The sequence below is a fragment of the Leuciscus leuciscus genome (genome assembly GCF_965113295.1).
Source record: "Leuciscus leuciscus genome assembly, chromosome: 20".
Lineage (NCBI taxonomy): Eukaryota > Metazoa > Chordata > Actinopteri > Cypriniformes > Leuciscidae > Leuciscus > Leuciscus leuciscus.
The window spans coordinates 27755007-27780509 of NC_138744.1; the positions used below are offsets into that span (position 1 = coordinate 27755007).

General features: G+C 35.9%; 1 protein-coding gene and 1 long non-coding RNA gene across 4 annotated transcripts; one reads left to right on the forward strand and one right to left on the reverse strand.

Annotated features, from left to right (window-relative positions):
• Positions 1–1662: 1662 nt before the first annotated feature.
• tcaim (T cell activation inhibitor, mitochondrial) lies at positions 1663–24807 on the forward strand. 3 transcript variants are annotated; one of them, XM_082150384.1, is made up of 11 exons: positions 1663–1812; positions 3239–3284; positions 3390–3522; positions 3864–4014; positions 5895–6150; positions 11494–11616; positions 18097–18194; positions 18274–18365; positions 19282–19514; positions 21324–21455; positions 24088–24807. In XM_082150384.1, the coding sequence occupies exons 2-11, from the start codon at positions 3253–3255 to the stop codon at positions 24311–24313; spliced, it is 1476 nt and encodes a 491-aa protein (XP_082006510.1). In that variant the 5' UTR covers positions 1663–1812; positions 3239–3252; the 3' UTR covers positions 24314–24807. The 3 variants fall into 3 exon arrangements, with proteins under 3 accessions (XP_082006510.1, XP_082006511.1, XP_082006512.1); XM_082150385.1 differs by having other exon boundaries at positions 1719–1812; positions 3242–3284; XM_082150386.1 differs by having other exon boundaries at positions 1721–1792.
• Positions 11623–18090, reverse strand: LOC309484247. The gene is made up of 3 exons (XR_014200775.1): positions 17873–18090; positions 12338–12590; positions 11623–12294 (listed from the first exon to the last, which is right to left on the reverse strand). It is a non-coding gene; the product is annotated as an uncharacterized lncRNA (long non-coding RNA).
• Positions 24808–25503: the final 696 nt, after the last annotated feature.

Genomic DNA, 25503 nt, shown 5'->3' on the forward strand with positions numbered 1-25503 from the left:
GTTTTTGTGTTACCCAAATCATGGGTCAGGTATAACAACCTAGGGGTTGAGCTATTGATCGCGGGGCTTTTTGCGACCTCTTCAGGTCAGAGCAGCTGCAGCTCCGTCAAATTGGTGCATGTATTTGGTAAAATACTATCCTGGCAAGCCAGACCTACATCAAGATGTTAGGTCTGGTAACTCACCATTGGCAGGGCTCAATCCGAGGGGCGGGATAAACAGTTGTCTTTCAAATTCCCTCTGCATGCAATAGGATAGCACTACAACCAACCAGAGCATTTTCCCACCAGCGGAGTTAGTTGATTGATTAAACTTTTGCCGTATCTGGTTGGCAAAACTACAAACACATTTTCCTTTTTTAAGAATGACTTAAGTGCCGTTCTTTGTTCTTTTCTCAAAGAAAAGCTTAACTCCAAGTCCTCCAGAGTCGCGGCCAAAGCCGTATCGAAAGACCGCTGTTCGCCAGTAGCAGCCATTCTTTGTTTTCAAGTTGCAGGGAATTCACACGGAACCGTCACAACTCTGTCGTCATTATGTTAAGCCCGCCCACCGACTCTATACACGATTTGATTGGCCTGACTAGAATTTGGTTTTTCCAACTCAAAAGTCAACGGAGAGTTGCTAGACTATCCTGGCTCCAAAATAAATTTCGCAGGTCTACAATTTGCAGGTCTAAAATCTAGGGTGCGTCTAGATTTCTAGGCTAGTAAAATACAGGTTTGTGTACAATTTTGTATCTGAAATGCCTGATGCCTTGCATAAAATGTTATGATTATATTCAAAAAAAGATACAGAATATAAATGCTTGGAAAGTTAAAATATGTTCTCAGAACTGTACACTGATTGTTTATGGACAGATTATAGAGTCAGTCACAGCATATTTCGGCTATGGAAACGCAGGGCGGCAGTCTGAAGTTAGAAGTTCCCCCGCTAAACATGATACAAGTGCCGGCAGGAGCAGCGCCATTGCGGTGGAAACGGGACAATATAAGATACTGGTCGATTACACTTGAATTACTTTTAAATGTTTCATTTTTACATCTAATATTTGTTAAACAAGCTTAAATGTATGCAATATGTATTCAAAACTATATAAAATATGCTATACTGTAAAATACGATACAAAATAAAGGAATTATCTGGCAAACCAGTGGTTGTGTGGAGTATTTATTTATTTTATTTTAAGTTTAGAGGATTTAAGTTAATCTGTAAACATTAATGCATGTATGATGTAAAAAAAGAAAAGAAAAAGAAAAGATAAACAAATAGATAGTACTTTAGTAAAAATGAATCAACCCAGTATGATGGATTAAATCCACCCATTATGCTGGGTTAAATAAACAACCCAGTTTGCTGGGTAAAATTAACCCAACATGTGTTCTGTCCCATATTTACCCAGCCCTTGGGCTGAAAACAATTTGGGTTGTTTTTAACCAATTGTTAGAGTGTACAAATCAAATAATACAACAATTGAAAAACAAATAATAGTAATCCCATAAGTGAGTAGCCTGCAGTCAGTGCAACATCAAAAAAATTAAAAGTAACATGTTAAATGTTTTTGATTTTCAAAGAAAGAAATATCGCAAAATAACCTATAGATGGCGCCAGGACTGTCTGATTGTTCACTGAATACACAGGAAAAGATGGACTGACGATTAGTTCTGCCTGGTTCATGTGAGCAGCTCTCGCTAGCTGCACTTGTTTTCCAAAGATAGGCAGTTGATTACTCTTGTCGGGATGATTGGCCAGAACGGAGTACAAGAGTTCAAACTGAGTTAACCACAGCGAACATGTAAGATTGCATAATCACAGGTAATTTTATGGTGTTTTGGACATTTTTATCACATGCTGACATGAATTGTGTGTGTGGCTGATTAAGTCTTGGACAGTTGTGTGTATTTTAAGAGCGCACAGAGTTTGTGTTTGTCCTTGTTTACAGTGTTGATCAGTGTTTATGTGTTGACTTGAGTGTATTGAATGCTGATTAAATCTAATGTCTCTAAAGTGTGAATAGTATGCTGTCTTAGGGTGGAACCATTTCTCGTCGTGTTGTTTGTTTTTGTGTCACAATAAGAGGGCTGTGATTACACTTACCCACAGTATGTAGGTCAGGAACACGCATATCTGCACCTGACCTGAGTTAACCGTCTCTGCTAAGTTCAGTCAAGCCTTTATTGTTGTTCATCCATATATCCTAATATATAATGCATTAAACTAATTAGTTGCACTGTCATTGTGATTATGTGGTGTGTATCTGGTCTTTCAGAATAAGAAATATAAATAAAATATAAGTTTAATCCATGCATAGGGCCTACATCAAATAGGTCTAATTGGCCCTATAGAGTTTGGATGTTTGGTTTATGAATAAAAATAAATTATTCAGTTTTCCAGTATCTTTTGCATATTTGAACCCTTTCCAGCAGTGACTGTATGATTTTGAAATCCATATTTTCAAACTGAGGACAATTGAGGGACTCAAACACGACTATTAAAAAAGGTTCAAACATGCTGATGCTCCAGAAGGAAACACGATGCACAGGGTGAAAACTCAATTTTGTACTCAATTTGTCTTCTGGAAAACATTTAAGTATCTTCTGTTGCTTCCGAAGGGCAGTACTAAATGGAAGAAAAAAAGAAGATATTTAAACAAAAGATTTTCATCCTGTTCAAAAGTTTTCACCCCCTTTTTTAATAGTTGAGTTTGAGTCCCTCAGTTGTTCTCAGTATGCAAAGATGGATCTCAAAATCATACAGTCACTGCTGGAAAGGGTTAAAATATGCTGGAAAACAGAATTGCAAGAACAACCATCACAAAACAAAAAAAAAACAGTCGTGGATCATCAGGTAACGCCACACAGTATTAAGAATCAAGGGTATGTAAACTTTTGAACAGGGTCATTTTTATCAATTCAGCTATTTTTGGTCTTGTGGACATCTTTTATGTGAAATATCTTATTTAGGACAGTACTAAATAAAAAATAACATGCATTTTGTATGATCCCCTCTTATTTAGTTAAAATTATTCACATTTTCATAGATTCTGCAAGGGGTTCACAAACGTTTAAGCAGCACTGTATTTAGACACACTTTTTACTTGTTTCTTTTACATCATGGGGGGAAATGATTAATTGATTCTGCAGACATGCAGTATAATGTTTCTCTTCTGATTTTGACCTGTTGAAGAGGCTAAAGTCTGTCATTCTTTTCCTTTCTCATGTGCCTTGATTTCTCTTGCCAGAAGTAAGTAACGTGATGTATGTGACCACCTTCCTGCGTTATGTTAGGTACGTTTTATCCAAATTAAACAAAAAAACATATACACTATCATATTATAATCCTTATAGACAGCTGCAAAGAAAATGTACAATTTATCATTCTCATTCTTACAGGCTTGGTGGTAGGTGCGTTTCTGCTCATGTCATTCAGAGGAGGAGTCTCTCAGGAGCGGATGCCATTAATGCCCTGCGGCCCTTTTACTTCGCTGTACATCCTGATTTCTTTGGCCAGCATCCAAGAGAGAGAGTAATAATATTTAAATAATGATATATTATTATATACACAAACATTTGAATTTAAAATGCATGATAATAATGCTTGTTATATGTAAATATGGTAATACTTTACAATAGGGTTTCATTTGTTAACATTAGTTAATGTATTAACTAACTTGAACTAACCATGACTATTAGTAAATTAAATTAGCATTAACTAAGATTAATAAATGCTGTAGAAGTATTGTTCATTCTTAGTTCATGTAAACAAATTAAACTTTATTGTAAAGTGTTACCGTAAATATTTTTTCCCCTCATTTCTCTGCAGAGCCGTTTTAAGGAGTTTTTTTGTTTTTGTTTTCTGTGTTATAGGAAGTGAATGAAAACTCCCTCCAAAGGCTAAATGGTTATCTGGAAAATCTTCAAAAGCCTGGAGCGAGATCCCCCAAACCCCCAAACCTCACTTTTTATGTCAGGGACACAAAAGAAACAGCAGACTCCAGCGGTAGTCTGATAGCCTCAGGTAACACTAGTTCTCCTCTGATTCACAGTCAAAAGTAGTCTCCTGAAGCCATGTGATAACATTGTATGAGGAACAGATTGTAATTGTTTGTTTTCCTTACTAAAGTCTTTAATTCCCTATTTTAACAGTTTAGACAGTATTAAGCAAAGTTGTCATTCAAACGTTTTCTCTCTAAAATATATATATCTTTTTTTAAAGTAATGCTTTTATTCTGCAAGGATACAATGAATTGATAAAAAGTGACAGGATGTTACAAAATATTTTATTTAAAATAAATATGTATTAATTTAAGAAAAAAATTTATAGGTTTCCACACAAAAAAAAAGCACAACAGTTTTCAACATTGATAATAATAAGAAAGGTTCCTTAAACACTAAATTGGCATATTAGAATGCCACTAAAGACTTGAGTAAGGCAGTGTGTCCACCAAAGTGTTTTTAGCTGGCTGAATATGGCAGACGCTCTTCTGAAAACGCCTAGCTGCGGGCACAGTCGTGCTTCGGTGGCATAGTGGTTTGGTTGCTATGATCTGTGAAAGTGTTACTAGCTTCTGAATTCGCAGATAGTTTATTTCTAAATATAAAAATATATTGTTATACATTAGACACAATGTAAAGTACTTGTTCTGGCCCATGTTTTAAATGATTTTGTTCTGTTGTTGTATAACCCGCAATTCTGACTCTTTTCTCAGAATTGCAAGATCCACTTCTGAGAAAAAAGTCTGAATTAAGAGATATAAACTCACAATTCAAAAAAAAATAAAAAAATAAAAATAATCTGAATTGCTAGATGTAAATTCGCAATTGCAAGAAAAAAAGTCAGAATTGTGAGATTAAGGGGTTTTTCACACTTGGGATGTTTTGTTTGATTAAAACGAACTCTGGTGTGATTGTTCTGTTAGTGCGTTTCATTTGAATAAGTGTGAACGCTGCCATCAGAGCGCTGGTGCACACCGAACAAGCGGACCGAGACACCAATCAAAAGGTTCCAAATGAACTCTTGTGCGGTTTGAGTGAAATATGAACGCAACATGGATCAAAGACATGTAAACAGGACATGATGTCACAAGATACAACCCTAAAAAGGAAGAAATGCTCAAGTATACCTGTTTTTTCTCGTCATAGTCGCGATGTTACACATCACATTTCGGTACGGGCATCAGAACCACGTCTCCTCGCAACAGATCTTCGCTTGTGTGTGTGACGGAGTGATTCCTGCCGCTGTTTTGACTCCTTTACACATTTTATAAGCTCTTCACGAGTTCTCAGCTGGTCAAAATACCATCACACGTAGGCTACGCACATACAACAAGCGCATTTATCCCAGCACGCAGCATTGTTTTGGATGTTCAGTAAGTTCCGTCATGAAATATATGCAATAAAAGCAGACCAATCAGGTTGTAAACATATCCCTGTGCATTTAGGTACGGTGTTAAAATGCCAATGTGAACGCTAAGCGGACCAGGACTGAATTGGTCCGGACCAAACAAACCAAGCAAACCAAACTACAAGTGTGAACACACCCTAAAAGTCGCAGAAACAAGCTTCCATAGCTTAGCGCCTCGTCGCATGGCGTTTTTAAATATGAAGCAATTGAAAAAATACGCTGGCCTTGGGAAAAGAATCCTTTTGGTGGACACTCAGCCTAATGGCTGCTAACAATTCAGCTTTGTCATCACAGGAATAAATTACATTTTGAATATATTGTAGCAATATTTCACAACATTACTCTTTACAATGTATTTTTATTCAAGTATATGCTGCATGGTAAGCATAAGAGACTTTTTTCAAAAACATTTTAAAAAACTCATACCAAATGTTTGAATGGTAATGTTCTGTTTCCAATGCATGATTTTAATTGAAGAACCCTACACTTCCCAGGATTCCGGTCGGTGAGTTTCACCCTGCAGTCTAAGGATGTTCTGAGCACAGTGCTGGATGTCCTGAGGTCCTGTAGCCTCTCGGTTGAACACATGCAGGATGTGCTCAAGGCTGAGACCAGGAAAAGCTCAACACAACAGCCTGAAACAGCTTTCTATCGGCCCATCAAATGGGACAAGACTTATTACACTTTCACTGGCTTCAGGGACCCAGAGCAGGAGTTAGAGCAAGCCAAGAGAGTGGAGCCCACACTGAGGTATTGAGAGAGAGAGAGACCTTTCCTTTGTGCCAATTCACATTAATCTTTCTTTTTTAAGTCAGTTTAGGTTTCTTATACACTCTTAGCACTACCACATGGCTATTTTTGGATGAACTGTTCCTTTAATGTGTTAGACCACCTACCTGCTAGATGAGTGCTCCTGCAGCTTCTGTTAAAGGGGTCCTATTATGCATTTCCACTTTTTTAACTTTAGTTAGTGTATAATGTTGCTGTTTCAGCGTAAAAAAGAACTGCAAGACTACAAAGCTCAAAGTCCACTCCAAAGGGAGATATTCTATTTAACAGAATCCCCTTTTCAAGAACTACAACGAACGTTTGGACAACAAAGTGATTTTTCCAAATCTTATGAAGTCACGAATCAGGGCTCGAATTGGTTTGAAATTGTCGTTATCCTTATTCATATTTACACTAGAGAAGAATTTGCAGTTATGGAGAGGCGGGACATTTCCTGAAGTGGTGCCAATCTTAACACACTAGGCCAGGTAACCGATCACAGCACATTTCGTATTATGGAAGGAGGGGCTTCATCGAAATTGCCGTGTTCGAGCCAGACTGGGGAGAGAGGTGCTGCAATAATGTAAAATATGTGAAAAATTATGTGTTTTTTGAACAATCAAGCATGAAAATATATTCTAGTACACCTCAAAAGCAAAATCAAGACTCAGGGTCCATACAAGGTGCTTAAAGTTCTTGAAGTACTTGAATCTGACATTTAAGTCCTGGAAAACCCTTAAAAACAGCCATTTTTATGAAGAAGTACTTGAAAAGTGCTTGAATTATTGAAAGACAATATATGGGAGATTAGGCCTACATTTTATTGATAAAACAATCTTTTCACAGAAAATTAAAGCTTCAGTGATATTGCTCTTATAAATTTCAAAGTATATGATACAGCTTTTATTCTTCAAGTCAATAATATATTCATGGGAGAAAAAAAATCTGTTTGAAAAAGGAAAGCGATATCTTTGTCATAGTATCCTTTCAATGGTTAAAGGATCATCCACATGATCAAAATTTGTTGTACTCAGTCTACTACATGCCTTCTGTCTTCTAATTGATAGCTCATACTTTTTTTTTTTTAGCAAGTCAAAGGCCTTTTAGTATAATTCAAAACAAATTCCTCGTTCAGGTTGTGTTTCTGTGTCTTTCTGCTGTTAAATTTGTAATGATTTTTATGTAGTAAACACAAGAATAACTTTTATATTGTTACTAATATTTCAAGACGAACACTTACTGGATTGAAGTAACTTGGGTTTACTTCTATTATCTATACTTATTACACGGCTCTGTGGAATACTTGATTCTGATTGGTCAATCGCGCCATCCAGCGGTGGTTTTGCCTCCCACAGTAAAAACTACTTAGCTTCAATCATAAAACTAAGCATTTAAATAACATCATACTTGCCATATTTTACAGGGTTCCCACGGGTCCTTCAAAATTCTTGGAAGTTTGTGAATCTGAAAAAAAAAATTCAAGGCCCTGGAAAGTTTTTGAAAATGAACATACATAACGTTAGATGTCCTTGACATTTTTTCGAAAAAATCCATATTAATCCATCTGGTTCGCTAATGTTTCATTTCGCCAACACTTCGTGGCCTATGCATACTAGCTTGCTTGATTTACTTTAGTTACACGCATTTACGCGTTATGTTCATAGACAGTATATAAACGGTTACGTTACCCGTTTCCCGCGTGACGTGAGGTACTTTGTGTTGTGCCTTTGTTTCCATAGCGACGGAGTCTAGAGAACATGCGCAACAATGTATCTTGCTAGGTAACACGATGTAATCTTCCTCTCACTTGAAATGTGTCCCCACATAAAAGTTTAGGGTATTGGACCTGGAAAGTCCCTGAAAAGTCCCTGAAAGGTCCCTGAAAGGTCCTTGAATTTGAAGTTAACCAAGGTTGATGGACCCCATTGACTTCCATAGTATTTTTTTTCCCCCTTTATGGAAGTCAATGGGGTCCATCAACTGTTTGGTTACCGACATTCTTCAAAATATCTTCTTTTGTGTTCAACAGAACAGAGAAACCCATACAGGTTTAGAACAACATGAGGTTGAGTAAGTGATGACACAATTTTCATTTTTGAGTGAACTATCCCTTTTAGCTGCTAGGAGCATCTATGGAAGTAAAATAATGTCAAATGTTTTTGAAATAAAAAGCCTGTTGAATTGCACTACTTGAAAAAAAAATAGGCATTGCATTAACCATGCTTGCATTTTAATGCGTTGTATTTTTAGGGCTTGCATTTTTATTGGCTGAAATTCAACATGGTTGAATATTTAAGCTGTGAATATTTCAATTAAAAACATTTCAAACACCTTTTCATTATTAAAAATTCAATAATCCATATTCACCTTTCATATTTCACTTCCAAAATATTCAAACTGTTTAAAAATACAACCAATAATATTCAACAGGCAATTTTCGGTCCATTTTATTTCGTTTTGCAAATTCGCTTCCACAAATTCAGTGGTTCAAATTCGACAGTAAATTCAACATTGACGTCCAGGAACTGCAGGAAAAGCAGTAGATTGCCGAGCATACGCTCCATCTGCTGTTAATCGACCTCACCAGCAGGGGGTGCAAAAGCGCGTGTTGTTGACGAAGACCAGCGAAATTAGAGCAAGTCATTCATTCATAAAATTCATTTACAGCAATGTAAGTGTATTTGTGATTATTATGACGGCTGTTTTATGTTAAATTCAGTGTCTTCACGGTTATTTTTCCTGTGTAGCCTACATGCATCTTTCTCTACCGTGAACGAGATTATAATGTTATTCCCCGATGCGGATGGACAGATCCAATGTTACATTTTTGAGGTTGACATATATTTCTCTTGGTTGTTTAGTTGCCTACTTTATATTGTGGCGATGTGCTGCATGCAGGGTTTCCCTCAATACTTCAGGATTCCCCTGCTGGACATATACAACGCTTAATGTAGCTTAATGGACTACAGTGATGTAAAAGACCAAACTCGCAGGAAAGCAGATGGACTCAGAATAACGCGCAAAGCTTAATGCTGAGCGTTTCCCAGTGATAGACTGGCATAAAGATGGCTTGATGTTGGACATTCGCACATTTAGGGACCGTCTCTAAAGTGTATACGACTTTGGTATACACGTTTCTAACTCCGATAGCATTTGAATAGAACGACTTACAGTCATAAAACCAACTGTAAAGTGTTCATGTGGTGTCAGGCATAATGCGCACCCTTTGGATTTTTTATATTTATTCAAATAAATTTAAGTTTGGTATTGAAGTTAGAAACCTGTATTCCAATGTTGTATGCAACTTTAGAGACGGTCCCTAAATGTGCGAATGTCCAATGTCAAGCCAATTTTACATTTAGTCATTTAGCAGACGCTTTTATCCAAAGCGATTTACAGTTAAACTAACAATAGGACAACAATATGCAAGTGCTATGACAGTTTAAGCTAATGCAATACACATAGGCATACTATATATATATATTATATATACTGTGTATATATATATATATATATATATATATATATATATATATATATATATATATATATATATATATGTATATATATATTTATATATATATATATAGAGAGAGAGAGAGAGAGAGAGAGAGAGAAAATAGAATAGAATAGAAGAGAAAGTGTTAGTATTAATTGATCAAGTGTTTTATGCCAGTATATCACGAAACGCTCAGCATGAAACTTTGCGCGTTAAGTTCATATTCTGAGTCCATCTTCTTGCCTGTAGCCTACAGCCTACTTCCCCAGGTGCAAGATTGGTCTTTCATTTCACTGTATTAGTCCATTAAGCTAGCGTTTGTCCCAACGGAAGGGGAATCCTTGAGTATGAGGTATTGAGGGAAACCGATTATAATCCCGTTCATGGTAGAGAAAGCTGATGACATGTAGGCTACAGGGAAAGTAACAATGAAGTTATTGAATGAAACATAAACACAGCTTTTGTGTGTTTATCATCTTTTCCGCATATACTGACACAGATAATCATTTTCATTTTATGAATGAATGTCTTCGTCAACAACACGCGCTTTTGCACCCCCTGCTGGTGAGGTTGACTAACCGCAGATGGAGAGTATGCTCGGCAATCTACTGCTTTTCCTGCAGTTCCTGGACGTCAATGTTGAATTTACTGTCGAATTTGAACCACTGAATTTGTGGAAGCGAATTTGCAAAGCGAAATAAAATGGACCGAAAATTGCCTGTTGAATATTATTGGTTGAATTTTTAAACAGTTTGAATATTTTGGAAGTGAAATATGAAAGGTGAATATGGATTATTGAATTTTTAATAATGAAAAGGTGTTTGAAATGTTTTTAATTGAAATATTCAGATTAAATATTCAACCATGTTGAATTTCAGCCCATAAAAATGCAAGCCGTAAAAATACAATGCATTAAAATGCAAGCATGGTTAATGCAATGCCAATTTTTTTTTCAAGTAGTGCAATTCAACAGGCTTTTTATTTCAAAAACATTTGACATTATTTTACTTCTATAAGCATCCATTCCAGCTGTGGCGGTGACAGTTGAGTGTGGCGAAGGCAGCTTTCCCGCGAGTGGGCGTGGTTTCAGCGCAGCCAGCGGACACGCCCCCAGCGTTTGAGAGCAGAGACAACTGCTCATTTTTTCAAGATTTTGATAGCTTATTTTATCTACTTGCCGGCTTTTTTTTATCATTCAAATTTGGCTGGGTGGCTAATAACACATTTTTCTGTGGTGTGACAAACTCAGAACACATACTTAATTTTGACTTCACAGGGACTTTAATATCAGCAACTGCACCATATTTTATGCTCAGTTTGGGCCTCTGAATAAAACTGGGGTTTCTTTCCCTCAAGGATGAGCTCCATATTCTCACTATATCATACTATATAAGCCATACAATCCTGATGTATCAAATATGATACTCAACAAAAAACAGATAAGATTCAATAAACTGTTCCATTTCAAAATATGTTATTTTCCTGGTTATTATTTTATATGTGAAGCTTTACAGGGTTAAACCTGAACTTGATTATCGTTCGCTCTAGTTTTGCAAGGGGCAGTGATAATGGAATTGGCTAAATCTTCTCTCTGACCCATTTGAGAGGAAGAATTTTGAGCTTTGTGACAACTTTAAGAAAGGGTTTTGGACACTTTTGGAAACCTGAATAGTATTGTCAAATACTATATGTAATATATGAACAAAGATCTATTGTCAGAAAAAGTTCATTGTCAATATTCTTTAATGAATCTGCGATACTGTATATGTTTCATTGAACTCATGCTGAAACGTTGTTTCACTTTCTTTCTTTGTGTTTATCTTCAGTTTCTGGCTGAGAAACAATGAGCCGGAGGCCACAAAGAAACAGAATGCCAGTCTTCCACGCCGTGAGGAGCTGAAAAGATTGAAAAGACTGCTGATTCAGAAACTTGGTTTGTTGGATATCAGGTCAGCTCTAACTCAGACTAAGGTGCTCTTATAGTCTGTAAAGTGTGCTTGGTCATTTTTAATCACCAAGTATATCTTAGTTTAATGTTAATGCTCAAGACTAGCAGCCCTCTCTAATCGGTAATTCTTCAGTTAATGGTGAACTTGAACTCCTTAAAACCGTTTAACATTTATCACATGTCCTGGAAAGAGTACAATCATAGCATTAGTCAACCTTTAAAGTGACATTTTGGTTATAATGTCGGGTGGTGTGGCTTGCTTATGTTTGTATAAAGATTTTTTTCTTTTTTGGAGTTAGCTAGCAAGTAGTCAATTAACTTTGAATTTATAAGATTAAAAACTTAAAACTATTCTCAGATGATGAAGTAAAATAAAAAAGTAACAACGTTATAAGTTATACATTTAAGTACTAAATGGGTTGAAAATTGGATTTTTAAGAAGTTCTTTAGTTTATTTTTATTTATTTTTTACTTTAAATCTATTATAGAAAAGATTTAACAAAGAAATTTTGTTTTCTTTAAAATCATCCAAGCAACTGCACCCATATAATTAATGGTATATTCATCATGATATGGAAAACCTCTCAAATATACCCTAACATCAAACATTTGTGTTTTTTAATCCTTTTATTGTGCAAGGATGTATTCAGTTGATCAAAAGTGATGGTAAATCCAAATGCTATACAAGATTTATATTTCAAATGAATGCTGTTCTTTGAAACTTTCCATTCATCAAAGAATCCTGAAAACAAATTATTATGGTTTTCACTAAAATATTGAGCATCGCAACTGTTTTTAACTTTTATGAAAATAATTTTAAAAATCTTTCTTGAGCACCAAATAAGCATATTAGAATGATTTCTGAAGGATCCTGTGACACTGAAGAAATGGACACTGAAGAAATGGACTCTGAAGAAATGGCTGCTAAAAATTCAGCTTTGCCATCACAGGAAGAAATTACATTTTAAATTAAAGCTGCAAGCAGCATTTATCGGGGTTCAAGCAGTTAAGGCCTTTAAGGCGAGACAAGGCAGGCAAAAACATCGTTTTTTTTTACTGGTCAATTTTGAGATTTTTGGATATTTGTCTTCAATAACATGTCTTCTTTCAGACTTGTGGTGAAAAAAGTCCAAAATACACATTAAGGTCTTTATTTTACTAAACTTTGTCTGTTCGCGTCAGTAGATTTCTCATAAATTCAACAAAAGTTGGCGTTCTTAATCCTCCCGCTGCTCCGCGATCTCTGTCTGCTCTCTTTCATCACACGCACGGCTGGATAGCTCTCTCTCTCCTTTACAACGCTGTCGGATCCAAATATGGTCATTTCCTTTTTATCAGCAACCAATCGTGAAAGTAAAAGGGCTGAATGCGCAATCTCATTGGCTGATGATAAATCTTTAAAGCCCGTTTTCTCAAAATGACCTTTCTCTCATACTCCAAGTACGAAATCTCCACTTCAGTAGCACCTATATACACCAAACTTTCCAGTCTTGTACCTAGTTATATTATGAAGACATTTACAGAGGGATTTGTAAATATATTATTCCTAGCCTGATTTATATAACATTTTATTCCAAAAAACATGGCGAAAATCTTTTTTTTAAGGCTATTGACAGTATATGCTGATTTACAGGATAACAAAAGTAGATATCCATAAATCCCTCTGTATTTTTTTTTCCATCTAATATGTGAACACAATGAAAAAATTATTTTTAACCTGGCTTTATCCAATACTCAGATTTTGTTTTTTTAAATATATGCAAAATAGCACATATTTAATTAGATATTGCCTAATTTGCATATTTAAACATTAAATTATAGAAAACTTGTAATACATTTTTTTCTCATCTTAATGTAGGTAATCAACTGGGAAAGTTTCATGGTGATATCTGCTAGTTAACAATTTTACCCTATTCACCTGTAGTGTCTCACCTTAAGGCCTTTAAGCACACAAGCATCAAAAGACATTAAGTTTTATTTAGCAAGCATTTAACAACTGCCATCACAGATGAAAAAGTCAATTTACAGCCAATACAGGCTGTTTGCCATAGGAAATATATGGTTTTAAAGCGTTTTTACAGTTATAGCACCTTTTGCCTAGTCTTCTTATAGTCTTGCCTGATCTCCACCACTTTTATTAGTAGTACTCAAAGTGTGCCCATATATATGTGTCAGATTTGTTGTAAATATTTAATTTTGATAAGGAGTTTAGACAATTATATTCAGTGGCGTAACGAGCCAACACTGGGCCCTTAAGTAGGATTATCAAGGCGGGCCCCTTGATGACGCAATTGATGACATTGATGACGCAATGTCCGCGAGTAGGCTACCATGAATAGGGCAGGATATGATCATACACAGCATATAAAAGATGAGATGACTAACAAAATCAGGAGTAGCCTACGCTCACCAAAAACAAAACAAAAAAAACAACAAAAAAACAATGGGGACAGCGCATTATAAAACATTGTTAGGCCTAGGTCCAAATACATGAAAAAGATGCTCTCTTACATTATAGCGGGATTTTCCGGGCTTTCCTATGTGCAACTGCAAAGTTGTCGATTAGATCAGGATTGTGCGCACAGGCACTCTCAATTGACCCTTCGCAGGGAGTTTGATTGACAGGCGATCTGACTAATCATAATCCGCCATTTTGTCCAACAAAGCAGTCAGGAGAGTTAGAATAGAATAGAATAGAATAGAATGAGGCATTTATATAGCGCTTTCCTATGTACTACTGTACACCCAAAGCGCTTTACAATCATATCAGGGGATCTCTCCTCAACCACCACCAGTGTGCAGCATCCACTTGGATGATGCGACGGCAGCCACAGTACAACGGCGCCAGTGTGCTCACCACACACCAGCTATAGGTGGAGAGAGGAGAGAGAGTGATGGAGCCAATTCAATGGAAGGGGATTATTAGGAGGCCATGATTGGTAAGGGCCAACGGGTGGAATGTGGCCAGGACACAGTTAGTAGATTAACATAGGAGGAATTAAATTTGAAAAACAAAGTGTTCTGACGTCTTAGCACTTTAAAACAACATTCCTTTAATGTTCATTCATGTTTATTTTAATGCTATAAATTAACTAGAAGGAAGAGATGATCGGTTCACAAGCAGCTTTAACTGAGCCTCGAGTCTACAGCGATCTGTCAGACACATTAAGGAGTCACAAAACGGTATTTATTGTTTAAATGTCTCTAACAAATGACTACATTTGAAAGGTGAGACTTTGTTTCACAGGGTATCTGCACATTTTTGCTCAACAAATGTAATGACTTTTAAGACCTTCAAGAATAAAAATTAAGACCATTACCACGGCAAACATATATATAAAAACTACACTCTAGGCTGTTCAGGTTAACAAAGCACATTTGTATTTGAGCAACAGTGCAAATAGTCAGTGTATATTTAGCAACATAAAGTGCATGTCAGGCAACTGCCTTCTCAATACAACAACAATACTGCTGTAAATAACGTACAAACAGCGCATAACAAATCAAATTGTAAATGACAAGTTAAACACAGTCCAAAAAATGGATGGAGTAAAAAAGGGAATTAGTTTCCAAACAACAGCAAAGAATTTGAAATTGTCAATTCAAATTGACAATTTGAATTTGTGTCCCAGCAAATTGCTCAGCATGCTCTTTTTGCAGGAGATTCATAAATTTCCAATTAACAGAGGGTCCATCCATTGACATGGAGAGCATATTCCTGAGATTTAGTTCCTTTGTACATTCCTAAAAATATGATAAACACAACCCCTAACCCTAACCCTTATACAAACATAAAAACTGCCAACTTATTCCTAAAGCAATGATACCAAGAGAATTTTATTAAGATAGCCTATGTCTGTCAAATATTTAAATAAAGTAAGTTTAGTTTACCATAAGATAAGGTGTGCAAACATAAACATCCAGAAAAATTGCCTTATGCTAGTGCTGGGCGGTATGACCAAAAATACACATCACAGTATTTTGCTAAATTATAGTCTACCGGTTTCACGGTAAATGAAACTTTTTTTTTTTTTTTTTAAGCATGACTGGGTGTTAACCACATTTTCTACTGAGTGAGAGAGGAAATACTGCAGTAGATTGACTTAGAATGCCCTAATTTACTGTAATGAGAGAATATTATAGAAAACCTCCACACTAGTATTAATACAGGTTTGCAAGGCTGTTTACAAAGAGGTGCCAGCAGGAGGCGCTTTAGGAGCGGCAGAAATAGCGGTTTCCCCGGTAACGGCTGTACACAAAGCAAAGCTCATAAACGCTGCTTTATCAGGAAAGATAAAGAAAGATTCAATCGTAATAACAACGAAACTTTTCTAAAGATCGTCAGTTCACTTCAGATACATTCATATAAAAACACCCGCGCCGCGTGAAAAAGGACCCTCTCAAACAGTGTTACCCAGCGACGCGTTCCGAACGTTATTTAAGCGACATGCCTATTAGACAGGGACGTGCGCTGGTGAAATAACGTTAGCATGGAAAATAGTTTCTCCAGACATATCTTTCTTTCATTCCGCCCAGATGAAATTTAATGCCGCCCATATGAAATTTAATGCCACTCTTCGAAAATTAGCGAAATTTATTACATTTTAAGACCTTAAAAAACGTATATTTTATTTAAGACATTTTAATACTGTTTAAGGATCCGCGGAGACCCTGTTTCATATCAAAAGTACTTGTCTGTCAGCGCGCAGTCTTTTTTCTGATCCGCAATGTATTTTTCACTGCGTGAGAACTTGGTGTGGTGTGAGAGTGGCGTCGCTTGTCAGACATAGCAACAGTAACTAAAGTGGGCGGGTCTTTGCGAACGGTCATTGACAGTATGGACGGGGATTCGCCAGTCCCGATACAAAACAAATTTCATCACAATCCATCATTGTTCGTTTCAAACATGTGAGCATCAAAATAATCCATGGGTGAAATTGATTGGATTTATTTAATTTTTTTGTCAGTTCCTATCATATTTTTAACATTTGGCGTAATTGTTTAGCTATTTACCTATGTTTTCAAATTTCCTTTGTTTTTTTGTTGTTGTCTAGATCAGACTAACGGCTTTGAAGATAACCAAAATTTTTTAAAGCTCTAAATGACACTTACAAAAACCATACGGCGAAACCTGGCATGTTTGGTATTGTTGGACTCGGCAAGGATTCTTAGGAGGTCACTCCTGTGAAAAAAACACGGGCTTTCTTGAAACTTCTAAGGGTCCTTTAAGGCTTTGTGCCAATGACCTATACTGAGTTTTTTGAGATACACCAATGTTCTCATAGACTATCATGGCACCCTGGACAAAGACACTGCGTGCCAATTTTCAGTAGACTAACGGTTGGGTGCGCTTATAGCTATTTTCATGATTTTTTTCACTGTTATAGCGCCACCAAGTGGCCAATTGTCACGATTTTTTTCATGTCAACTCAGATTGAGCTTATGAACATGTGTCCCAAGTTTAGTGAAAATATCTCATTCCGTTCACAAGTTATAACCATTTTATAGCGCCACCAAGTGGCCAATTGTCATGATTTCTTTTCACGTGACCTCAGAATGAGCTCATGAACATGTGTCCCAAGTTTTGCGAAAATATCTCTTTCTGTTCACAAGTTATAACCGTTTTATAGTGCCACCTAGTGGCCAATTGTTGCGATTTTTTTCAAGTGATCTCAGATTGTGCTCTGGAAGATGTGTCCCAAGTTTAGCAAAAAAATCTCTTTCCGTTCACAATTTATAACCATTTTAGTAAAAGTGGCCATGGTGCCATCAAAGATTTTGGTTCCCCTTATCGACCGTTAATTGAAATTTAGAATTTTTTGGATGATTATTGATTGTCAGACTCCAGAGAATATTCTTGCAGTGGTTTGGTTCCGATCGGGCGAAAAACCAAGGAGAAGTTTGCAAAAATAGGTTTTTCAAAAAAATGCAATTTACTCGAAATTGGCGCCTGAAGGGCGAGCAAATCGGAGATAGCCATTTTGTCCGCCTTGAGCCAAGGATTCCAATGATATAAGACACTTGATCCTGGGACAAACGGTCTAAGAGTTATGGGCGATTTTGTACTTTTGGTCGCTGTAGCGCCACCTATGGGCCATTCGGGGTCATACTCTGATAGGTTGTCCCCAAATTGAGGCCTACCATCTGGACAGGTTTCACGTCTCTAGGCCTTACGGTTTGGCCTGCACGATGCGTTTTACGAATCCTTACAATTACAATAGGGTTTCAGCATTTCATGCTTGAACCCCTAAATATACTAAAACAGACAATTTCACTATCATTTTCAAATTGAAAATTAAATGCAGATTAAAAACATAAAAAACAACCCTATACTTTAAAAACAGTAGAGTATGTCTGCTAATGCAGGTATGTGTAAAACTAGTCGTTTACCTGTTGGACACAGTATCTTGTGTTGTGTTCTTACATCCTGCTGTCAGGATGTTCACCATGTTTAATCATCATGTGATTCTCTGTCCTGTAGGTGGCAGCGCAAATGGGGAGTTTCTCACAAATGCTGTCAGCTGCAGAGTCTGATTCGTCTCTCCACACAAAACCCTGAGGCTCTGCACCACCTGAGAGGTAACCATGGAAATAGAATTCATGAAATGGGATCAGATGGATTAAATGTTTACTCAATTTCCTCTCTTTCCCAAAACAGGACACATAATAGTTTTTACTGACCAATCAGGGATGAATGCCTCAGGGCATGTGATGTTAGGAACAATGGATGTCCACCATCAATGGTCAAAGGTACAGCTTTTTTTAAAACCAGTGTCAGGGTAATATTTACTTTTAAAAAAGCTTAAAGGGATAGTTCACCCCGTATTGAAATTTCTATCATTAATTACTCCCCCCTCATGTCGTTCCAAACCCATAAAACTTCCGTTCATCTTCAGAACACAAATGAAGATCTTTTTGATGAAATAAGAGAGCTTTCTGTCCCTCCATTGACAGCTACGCCACTACCACTTTGACGCTTCAAAAAGTTAATAAAGAGATCGTAAAACTAAACTATATGAATTGAGCGGTTTAGTTCAAATATTCTAAAGAGACTCGATCACTTTTATGATGAACAGAGTGAATTTAAGCTTTTTATTCACATTTAAACATTGATCAGCGAACATAAACAGAAGCTCAACCAAACCTGTTTGACATGCAAGAATGAACCTCATTGGTTAATGAGGAAGCTCAAACCTGATGCGTAACACGAAAATTAACCTCATTGGTTCATGAGTAAGCTCAAACCTGATGCGTAACACGAGAATGAACCTCATTGGTTCTTGCACGTAAAGCAAACATGCTTGAGCTTCCGTTTACCACAACTGATGTGTGAATTGATAAAAGCCTTAATTCAATTTGTTCATCATATAATAAAGCGATCGTGTCTCTTCAGAAAACTTGGACTAAACGATTCATGGACTAAAGCTCAATTCATATGGATTAGTTTTACAGTCTCTTTATGAACTTTTTGAAATGTCAAAATGCTCAGATTTCATCAAAAAGATCTTAATTTGCGTTCTGAAGATGAACGAAAGTCTTACGGGTTTGGAACGACATGAGGGTGAGTAATCAATGACAGAATTTTCATTTTTGGGTGAAGTAACCCTTTAAAATATCATGGCAAACATTTATGCTGACTATGAGGTTTGTCCATGTGTATGTTCAGCTCTTTGAAAGATTACAGAGTTACAGAAGCCTGTTCCAGCAGTCGGATTGGCTGAAGGAGCGCATCAGTCACCTTCTGGGAGGGATTCAGGTGATCCACATCAAGCGGTTGGGTCCAGCTCTGCCTCTGGAGGAACACTACAGGACCCTCAACACCTTCCACAAGAGACTGTTGCCTCAGCGCCTCTACCTGCACCCCCGCAGCCTGCAAGGCCTCACGATGACCTTGGAAAAGTAAATACTCGTATACTTTCAGTCCAGCCATTTGCTCATGTGTAGTTCCTTTGTTTACAACCTTCAACTATGTGGGGCAGGGTGCTCAGAAATGCACTAGATCTTATCACTAAAAGCACGATTGAGCCTCAGTGATAGCAGGCTTGAGCAGTGCTTACGTGCAGACAAATCTTAGTTAACGTGAAATCAAAGTAGTTACTTTTATAATAAATGTCCCTGGTTTTGTCCATGTTTTATGGGGGCATGTTTTTCAAAAGAAAAACATTCAGTAACACTTTTTTTGATGGTCCCCTTTAGACATTTTACTAGCTAAAAGTAACTTTGCAAGTACATGTCAACTTATTCTACCAATCCAAACAGTCTACCAATACTCTAATACTCTTATACTCTGATGACAGTTAGTAGACATGTAGGTGCAACGTTACTTATAGTCAACAGAATATTTAAAGGGGACCATCAAAATTGCGTTGTATCAGCAACTGCACCAAAATTATTTCCAAAAATTATTGGATCAGGAAATATTTTCTCCACCTCTGAACCAACTTTTTTTTTATTCAGAAAAAAATATTTTTTTTCAAGTTTTAGGTTTGTAAGATGTATAATTTTTGTGTGAAAAAAGTATTTATGCTCAGCAAGGCTGCGTTTATTTGATCAAAATAAAGTAAAAAATAAACAAAATATTGTAAAATATTATTACATTTCAAAACTATTTAAAACTAATTTATTCCTGTGATGGTAAAGCTAGAATTTCAGCATCATTACACCGGTCTATCATTACTCCAGAATTTGTTGCTCAAGAAACATTTCTTATTATTTTTAAACAGTTGTACTGCTTAATATTTTTGTAGAAACTGTGATACATTTTTTCATGATTCTTTGATTAATAGAAAGCTCAAGAGAACACCAGTTATTTAAAACAGATTTGTTTAGTAACAGTGTTAAAATGGAAATCTGTTGTAACATTATGTCTTTACTGTCATCTCAATTTAATGCGTCCTTGTTGAATAAAAGTATTAATTTCTTCTTCTTTTTTTAAACAAGCAAGCAAAAACAACCTTTGAATGGTGGCATATCATAATAAAAATGATTTAAATATAAGATATTTAAAAAAAATAAAAAGTCAATAATGTCATAGCCGACGACAGTCCAATGAAATCTGTATGGGTAAAATCTAGCTATGGCCAAAAAGCCAATTCTCGATTGACAGGCTTTAAAGTAGCTGTGTGATCTGACAAAAATTGCAGATATAATATTATAGTAGATGTTTTATTTGTGTCCTCCCGGTTATTTATTTAATTAGCTATTTTCTTCTAGTGCCATCAACCAATCAGAAACCAACCGACTTATAATAACTGCAAAAATAATTACAGTATGTGCTTAGAGTTAACAACGTATTGTCCGTTTGTGTGGCCGCTTACATTGTTATCATAGTAGTAATAATTCTTGATGTGAAAAGGCCTTTAGATTCATGAGGCATTTGTCTCAATTGCATTTGGTGCAGCAAGTAACATTACAAGAAATTAATTATTGTAGCTTTAAATGGGTTGCTGTGGGAAATATTTATTGTACAGAATAGTATTCCACTGAAAGGACAAGATAAACATAAAAATGAAACAGAAGAGAGACCATACTGGACTGTTAACAACAGATTGTAGATGAATGGCGTCATCTTAATTCCTGCGGTTCCCTCTGTTCTATTCATTTCTGTCGTATTTCTGACTGATACATCCTCACTGTTCACTGAGAAGGCTTTGTGCTGCTTAATGTCCCGTCAATCATTGTTTTTACTATTCTGTTCTGTTGCCATAGTGACCGCTCCACCCCCTGCCTGCATGAGATGGGCCACTTCATCATCCCCACTATGTGTGACACCCTCCAGCTGCAGAACTTCCTTCAGAGCCAGGCCCAGGAGGCCCGGAGACGCTTGCAGCGGAAAGACAAGTGAGTGCTTGACCTATCGGTGCTCATTAACATGACATCAAAATTCACCATTGCATGAATCATCAGTAAATTATTCTATAAACCAAACATTTTCATTATCTTGTATCAGGTTATAATTTTTCTATTTTGCTAATGTAACCAGGGATGTGAGGGCAGGTAAAACAATATTAACCGCTATTATTACTGCATTTAATACATTCTTGATTCATACATTTTTAACAATCCAATACCAAGTCCCAATGGATAAATCTGAACTACATTATTTGAACTATGTCCTGTAACACTTAGAAAAAGCATCTCAATAAAGAAATGAAGTGTTGCACAGCTGTTGCAACACTTAATTTAGGATAGCATAATGATTGTTTTTAGTCACTAGAATTATTGTTTTTGAAATTCACACCACCATTTGCAAAAAAGAAATAAATATATATATTTATATATATTATATAAAAAAAAATTTTTTAAGAAATTAATACTTTCAAGGACATATTAAATTGACAGTAAAAAGACAATTATAATGACACTGAAATGTTTTCTGTTTCAAATAAGAGCTGTTCTCTTGAACCTTCTATTCATCAAAGAATACCGAAAAGAAATGGTATCACTTTTCCAAAATGTATTAGACTGCACAACATTGATAATGAGAAGAAATGTTGCTTGAGCAGCAAATCAGCATATTAGAATGATTTCTGAAGAATCAAATGACACTGAAGATAGAAGAAGAAATGGCTGCTGAAAATTCAGCTTTGCCAGCTTAAGAATAAATTACATTTAAAAAATATGTTTAAAATTGTTATAAAATTTCACAATATTGTGTTTTTTATCAAATAAATACGGCCTTGGTGAGTATAAGAGACTTAACATAAGATACTTTTTATATATATATACTTTTTATGGAAAGTAAGGCATTACGTTAATTTTGTCTTACTTTTTCTTATCTGGGCTGGTTCTATTTTTGGGCCCTTTCACACCAAAATTGAAATGAATAAGCCTCAGACTGAAGGGAATGCAAATGTACAGTAGAGGGCGCAGCTCAAACAAACCTTTCAGCTGTGCTGCCATTCTGGATCGCAGAAGAATAGAATGCAGGAGAATAAAGTAAATGAAAAACAAATTAAACACAAATGTAATGTTATCTAAAGTCATTTTTGCTTATTGGTATATGGTTGAATTGGATAATCGAGGGTCAGCAGCAAAGACATTGGTTAATAAAATTAGATAAATACATAAAGTATATTTGTGTTATTTAACATTTAATTATTGCAGGTTTGGGTAATATTCTGACTTTGCATTTCACTGTTTTTATTTATTTTGAGGAATACTGAATCTGTTTTTGTGCAAGTGAGATGAGTAAATGCCTGCTTACATTTAGTCTACAGTAACCATCATGTTTACACAGCACACTGCACTTACTCCCAGTTTCTCTCAGCATGGGGACAAGAGAGGTGTCAGTCGACAAATGGGAAAACAAAGTAGCTTTTACTTGTCTGAAAAACTTTGTTGTAAATGTAAAGTTACTTGCGTTACTTGTAATGCATTACCCTCAACACTGTTACTCGGTACTTAAATGTATAACTACACTGTAACAATGGCACCTTCAAATAAAGTGGGTTACACTTTATTTGGTTACACTTTATTTAAAGTGTCATTGTTACAGTGTAGTTATATATTTAAGTACTGAGTAATAGTAATTAACAGCATGTACTTAATATAGGGTTAGGGTAGGATTAGGATTTGGTTGAGGGTTATTTGCATGTAATTATGCATAATTTACTGTTAATACTATGGTAAGCACATGTAACATATATAACAAGGACACTAATAAAGTGTTACCATAAAATGTAACCCTTTATTTTAATGGGTCCCTGTTACAGTGTAATTATACAGTTATGTAGGTTAGGGATAATGTAGAGCGAGGCGGTTGTTATAGCGAATACAACCCCGACAGGCTGATCAGGACCCCGACGCGAAGCGCTTATTACATGGCTACCTACCAAATAAATCAATTATTTGACACAAAATATTGATTTAAAAAGGAGTTTATTGATTTTAAAACGATTGTATTGCTTCCGCTAAAGAAAATAGTCTGTTCCGTCTACGGTTAGAATCCTGCGTTCATAGCAACGCTCTGTTTTTCATGGCAACAGTGTGTTATGCTTAGCAGCGTCTGTTATCAAGAAATAACATTAGAATTCAACCAAGCCATGTAATAATGAGTAATAACAACTTGTAGTTACTATAGGTTTATGATTAGTGTTTGTTTAATGTTAAGTTAGTTGGGTTACACTTATTTTAAGGTGTCGTTGTTACAGTGTAATTAGACATGTAAATACTGAGTAATAATAATTAACTACATGTACTTACGAGGGTAGGATTGAGGGTTAGTTGCATGTAATTATGAATAATGTATAGTTATTACTATAGTAACTACATGTAACATATGTGACAATGACACTGTAAAATAAAGTGTTACCGTTACTTGTAGTAATGGATAATACACTGTTATTACTATGGTAAGTACATGTTAAAAATGTAACAGGGACAGTATAAAATAAAGTGTTACCTATTTTTGTAATGTAGCCACTGTTTAAAACCGTCTTTCATTAAAATGTAAAATATCCCACGTATGCAGGTTGGAGGCGGAGGAAGAAGACCTCATTTGGAGTTGTCTGCAGGATCTGTCTCTGCGCAGTCTGTCTAAAGAGCCCAGCGTGTCGAGCAGTCAGATGATCCCCTGCTGCAGGCGTCTGATGGAAGAGAGATCCCCTCAGATGCAGGGCCTTCATCTCTGCGTCTCTCACTTCTATTCAGTCATGCAGGATGGGGATCTGTGTATTCCCTGGGACTGGAAAGGCTGAAGAACGCTGAACTGTATTTCAGACTGTATTACTCATGTAGTCACTATAAGATTTTTGAAACGGCCTATTGTGTAGGCGTAATTATAAATGCACTTTGTCTCTAAATACCTGCACATGGTGTTGTGCTTTTCAGCCAGTGGGCCACAGTAATGTGATGTCATAACTTAGCACAGAAAGTTGATTATTGATCATTTTCACTGCCAACCATATACATTACTCATGAGCATAACGCTTAGAAAAAAACATGGTCATAAACTTTTAAAGCATCATGGACTGATAAGGCTCTTTTTTGCCCTGAAACAATCGGTTGCTGTATTTTAACATGCAACTTTGAGTTATATATATACACATACGCACACACACATTTTGTTTGATTCTGGTTTTCACTGTGGTGCTGGATTGATGCTCCATATGAGGGACTGCTTGAGTCTTTATCATTTCATTTATCATTTTGTTCCTGATCCACAGGAGATAAACTAATTTACTTATATATATATATATATATATATATATATATATATATATATATATATATATATATATATATATAATGCTGCCACAATCTAAATTGCACAGTCAACATTCAAATAAAGTGTTTGGAAAAATGATTAGTTTTTCTAAATGCTGAGTGTCTATATTCACAGTATTCAGAAATGGAAAAGTGTTCTCTTCAGATGTAGTGTCTGTACATTATCAATCCTAAATGCTGTTATACTGTCTGTTTTGAGATGTAGTGTACAGTGTATCTATATTGTTTGCTGCTATTGCATTTTAAAGCTTTATAATGTGACATCTGTATGTATAATAAATATCCAACTGTGTAACCACAAAGTTCAAACAATGGTTCAAGTGTTCATGGTTACTATTGTTATGAACATATTGGGTTTGCAATGTTTTTGAAGATTCTGTTCATTGTGACAGTCCATGAATTTCCCACTCTAACAGATATGAAATGTAATAATTCAGTTGTCAATACTAATGTGCACAATACTAATATTATTTTATCAAATTTTTTTCTTATTAATGTTGAAAACAACCTTTCTGCTTAATGTTTTTGTGAATACCACAATAAAACTTTTTTTAAGGATTTTTCAGTATCAATCTTTCTTTTTTTCATACTGACTCCAAAAGTTTGGTGCATGAGAGTTTCCACAAAAATGTTAAGCAACAAAAATGGTTGTCAACATATA

What these genes read in the sequence shown, in the direction of transcription:
- tcaim (XM_082150384.1), top strand. Translation starts at nt 3,253, where the DNA reads ATGTATGTGACCACCTTCCTGCGTTATGTTAG. An exon ending in CTTGGTTTGTTGGATATCAG is followed by an intron (nt 11,617 to 18,096) that starts GTCAGCTCTAAC and finishes TCTGTCCTGTAG; the next exon opens with GTGGCAGCGCAAATGGGGAG. An exon ending in GGCTCTGCACCACCTGAGAG is followed by an intron (nt 18,195 to 18,273) that starts GTAACCATGGAA and finishes TTCCCAAAACAG; the next exon opens with GACACATAATAGTTTTTACT.